The 4,755-nt window shown below is 33.6% G+C and overlaps 1 protein-coding gene across 2 annotated transcripts; it reads right to left on the reverse strand.

Annotated features, from left to right (window-relative positions):
• Window positions 1–398: 398 nt before the first annotated feature.
• On the reverse strand, window positions 399–4,287 carry LOC107863502 (peptidyl-tRNA hydrolase, mitochondrial). 2 transcript variants are annotated; one of them, XM_016709435.2, is made up of 8 exons: window positions 3,849–4,283; window positions 3,679–3,763; window positions 2,602–2,669; window positions 2,465–2,515; window positions 2,319–2,392; window positions 1,318–1,376; window positions 1,162–1,238; window positions 399–692 (listed from the first exon to the last, which is right to left on the reverse strand). In XM_016709435.2, the coding sequence occupies exons 1-8, from the start codon at window positions 4,113–4,115 to the stop codon at window positions 639–641; spliced, it is 735 nt and encodes a 244-aa protein (XP_016564921.1). In that variant the 5' UTR covers window positions 4,116–4,283; the 3' UTR covers window positions 399–638. The 2 variants fall into 2 exon arrangements, with proteins under 2 accessions (XP_016564921.1, XP_016564920.1); XM_016709434.2 differs by lacking the exon at window positions 399–692 and adding an exon at window positions 788–1,075 and having other exon boundaries at window positions 3,849–4,287.
• Between the last annotated feature and the right edge of the window lie 468 nt (window positions 4,288–4,755).

Consider the following 4,755-nt stretch of genomic DNA (forward strand, 5'->3'; position numbering starts at 1 on the left):
GTGAATTACAGGTCAAAATTTATGAAAATGGCAAAAAAAAAAGTTTGTAAGATTTAATTTTATTGCAATGAAAATGTATAAATTTAAAAGTGTAGAGATATTTTTGTAAATAAATATTTTTTAATAAAAATTATACTAAGACATATTATTTTTAATATATCAAACCAAACATTGTATAAGAAATAATATTGACATAACTAATGCAAGTGCAACTAATACAAGCATTATTAGTGCAAGCATTACTAATACACACTATTTGGTATTATTCGTGTACACTCTACCAAACGATCCCTATATTAATAATGCAATGAATTCTAATGTTTGCATTAGTATGGTTAAAGTCACAATTATTCTTCAAACTCTTTTTTACATCATTTCCATCATATTTATGAAGGGTATTTTTGTTAAAAACTAGAAAAGAATTTATTAGAAATTACACAATTCATGTCAGTTTTAATACATCAAGCCAAACACTGCATAAAAAAAATAGAAGCACAATCAATACAAGTGTTACTAATACACAAAACTCACTATTCTTATACACTCTATCACGAGCTGACGTTTACTCATTTTAGTACTTTAGGGCTTGAGTGAAGCTCTCTTATTGGTTGGTATCTCATCCTCGTAAATAACTGGATCTAACGAGTTAAGCTAAGATGTGCGTTCTTGACCTCGTACAAATTCACACGAGCCTTTTTCCCGTAAACAGAAATAAGATTAGTTGACATCACACTTGGATACCTTGCAACAAATTAATTTATTAAAGTGGCAAAGGGGACGACCAAAAAAAAAAAAAACAGAAAACTCCATTGAAAAATCATTATCAAAAATGTTTTTAACAATGATTGTAGGGGCCTCATACTAGAAGATTTCATTTAATTAACTATATCTCTGTACCCAGACAAGTAATGGTTCTTATACCTTTCACCCGTAAATCACCAAAATCAGAAACAATGAATTCCCTAACCTAAACTGTCAAGGGTTTGGCACTATTCACAAAAGTGGCACTTTTGTCGAAACCCTCGAGCACTAAAATTCTCACTGTTTCCAAACCATTTTGTAATGTGAAGTCCAACTGAGATTAAAAAGAACAAAAAAATTAACATCAATATGGGGTTGTAATCAAAATTTACTTAAATAATAATTAAACAAAGCAAGTACCTCTTCACGTTCTTGTGGATTAAATGCACGAAGAACAAAACTTGCCGGATCCATTTTCCCTGGAGGCCTCCCAATGCCTAACGAAAATATCAAGTTTTAAAACCAAAATAACCTACAGAAATGAATAACAATGTACTTAAAGATCTGAGGAAATACCTATTCGTAAGCGAGGAAAATCACGGCTCCCTTTAAGATGCTTCATAATGCTCCTCATACTTTACAACAAAGAGCAGGACATCATTACTCAAGCCAATATCCATAAACAGAGCGCAGAAATATATCTAAGTTATTTATATTGCACAAGCAAATTCTTCAGATCAGCAAGGTTTTCCTATTTCTTTTTTTCATTTTTTTTTTTGGTTGGGTTCATGGTGCTTTAAGCTAAATCTACCCAGATAGATTCCTAATAGTATGGCCTCCATCTTTTATTTATTTATTTGTATTATTCGAGACTGGGTAGGACAATTGACATTTATCAAGCTTCGTAAGTATTCACAAGATGCCCTCGTGACATTACTTTCCAGATTTAAAGCACCTTAAAATTGGAAACCAGAAATGCCAGCCCCAAGGCTTTCTTCTAGTGATAAGAGTGCAATGCATGATGTCTGGTGGTTAGACGCACGTCACAGATTCAAACTGTGCACCACTAGCTCTGGGGAATTTCACATTTATCAATAAGAGAATAAAATCATGCGTTCAATTCTTTCACTTAGAGCCAGGAGAAAAGGAGTTAACAAGCAGTTCTGAGTCCAGCACATAGTGATCAATTGAATGTAAAGATTAAGTTAAATTTTCCGTCCACAAACCAAGTGTAAAACAATGAGAATTGAGGATAAAAGCCAAAAACTAACAAAACCCATCTGTTTGGTCGGTAGACCAGCTTGACTTGTGAAACTATGAAAATTGATGAATCCATCATTACGTCTTCTTCACACTTTGACCATCAAACACATGTATTTTATGAGACAGAGTGAACTATAAAATGTATCCATCAATTATCTTGCTTCTAAATCTTCATCCAATTACAATCTACATTATTCAAGCACCAAAAATCCAAAAAAAATCGCAGAAACTAAAATGTGGAATTGACTTCAGAATCATTATCCGCACGTGATGAAAGTTCTAGATAAAGGAAACTTTCTAACACTAAAGATTACCCGTTGTGTCCTCCATGACCACCTTTTGGCAATAACCGCAACTTTGCAAAAGGCAAATCTAAGTCGTCAAAAACCTGAAGTTATAAAAGTTATCACTTAAAAGTTGTTACAAAGATAAGTTCTAAGCTCAAAAGTCAATAGCTTACCACAAGAACTTGCTTTAGTGGAATCTTATAGTATGAAACAATTGCCCCAACCTGTGAAACAGTGTAAATATTAATTTCATGTTACTTGGTGGATGGAAGTTGCAAGAGATAGGTCATGCTAAGATGAGTGAACTTACAGACTCACCACTTGCATTCATGAATGTTTGAGGCTTAGCAAGCATAACTGGAACATCTCCAATGAAACCTAGATAGCAAAAGAACCCAACGAACATGAAAGAGATCCTAAAAACTACGAAAGCAAATTTGAATAACTGATTAACCAGACTTGTTCCTTCTTTCCAGTTCCAGATTTGAAAAAGGTTTGTTTAAATAATCTTCTCTATTAACGTGGCATGTCAATGTAGTTCACCAAAAGATAGCCAAATATCAGCATTAATGGTATAATGTCTAATGAGAAGAAAATCTTGATGCATCAAGGCAAGCCCACTACGTCAACAATTATAAATGGATTAACCATAAGGGCGTGACTCGTGAGTAAAATATTTTGCTAATTTTAGTGCATCTTGAAGAATGTAGAGGAAGTACCTACATAATTGTCACAACCATTCAAAACGAGTACATCAAAGCAAAGGAATGACCCATTTAACAAAGGTTATCATCAACAAATGGAATGTTGTTGTTGTTGTTGTTGTTGCTGTTGTTGTTATTATTATTATTACTATTATTGTTACTGTTTTGATGACCATGAAATTAAAGTACCAGTGGCGCACATTTTGAAACTCGGATAGAAATCACCTCCCTTTACCTTTTCCACTATCATCTATGGCAGGGTTTGCACTCATGACATGTTCCTAATTACCCACATATAATACCATGGGCTAAACTCTTACCACAAGACCAAAACCAGGAAAAAAGTTGGGGAATATTAGAACGTAATCAGCAAAGGGGATACATGTTATTAAAACCATAAAAAGGCTAGTCAATACAATGATGCTGTGTACAGATTACTTACGACTTATGTTATTCCTCGTTATTTACTGTGCTTCAATCACCAGTTGGTTATGGTTGTTGCTCCTCTTTGGTATGCTATATTATGTTTTCCCTATTATTTTCTATGTCCTCTTTAATTTTGTATTGTTATGTTAACTGCTCTGATGTTTGGGGGTAGTGGTAAGGTCTATCTGCCCCAAACCCCGTTTTTGGGACCATATTGAACGCTTGTTGTTGTTGTATAACTCGGGAAAAGAAAGTACCTTTTCCAAATTGAGCTTTGAAGGAAACACTGCCCATGGATATTCCTTCAGCATCAGCTATAGTATCTATCATCTCAAAACCTACCTGCCAATTCAAATATTCGAGTCATTACAGAGTATAAAAATCACATCAAACATAGAAAAAGAGAAGAAAAAAGAAAAGAACGCACGCTATGGCGAGTGCCAGCGTATCGTTTCCCAGGGTTACCAAGGCCAACAATGAGCCATGGCTGTGGCGGTGGTTTAGGTTTCTCCGGCTGTGGCGCAGGTGAGGTAGTCATTGAACACGCTATTTGGTATAATGAACCACTTGCGGAGGTGTTGCTCCTCCAATACGAGGTTGGAATTAGGGTTTTAGCTGCGGAGGAGGAGAAAAGGCAGCGGCACAGGACCGCAGCCGATGATGCAGTGCTCGAAATTGCACATGCTACTTTCATTGTGTTTCTATATTATGTTAAAGGAAGGTATTGAAATCCGAATTTAGAAAGGAAAAGGATTGGCTCAACTGTAATTGCAACGCTATGGCGGTCAACGACGCCGTATAAATAAAATAAACAAAGATAATTGCAATGCTATTGCCTCTTTGGCAGGACATTAAATGGCACGAATGGTAAGAAGGGAGTAAAAAGACATTAATATACTTTAAACTCAAAAATCATTTATTTTTCCTCCAAAAACAAAATAACTTTAACTTTTATTTTTTATTTATTTATTATTTTTCAAAAATCATAACTTTACTTTACTCTTTTAGATTACTCTTTAGATTATTACTTTTTTATTCTACTTTTTTTTTTTTAATTTATGCTAAGCTCTTTCATTTGATTTGAAATCTTTTAATCACCATTTTTTAACTTGTATAATAGTATATTTTTTCTTTAGTTGTTTTACTTTATTGATTTCGAACTTTCTTATTTTTTTCCTCCTTTTTTAAATTTTAAATCCTCCATATATCTTATATACAAAATTCCTCCTATAAATTTCTTTTAAAAAAATGAATTCAAATAATAAAAATATCTAACTAAGAGAAACCATGAATGAAATTTTAGAGGTTGAAAATAGTGGTATTTAACTCACTAA

The sequence above is a fragment of the Capsicum annuum genome, chromosome 3 (assembly GCF_002878395.1).
Source record: "Capsicum annuum cultivar UCD-10X-F1 chromosome 3, UCD10Xv1.1, whole genome shotgun sequence".
Taxonomy (NCBI): Eukaryota; Viridiplantae; Streptophyta; class Magnoliopsida; order Solanales; family Solanaceae; genus Capsicum; species Capsicum annuum.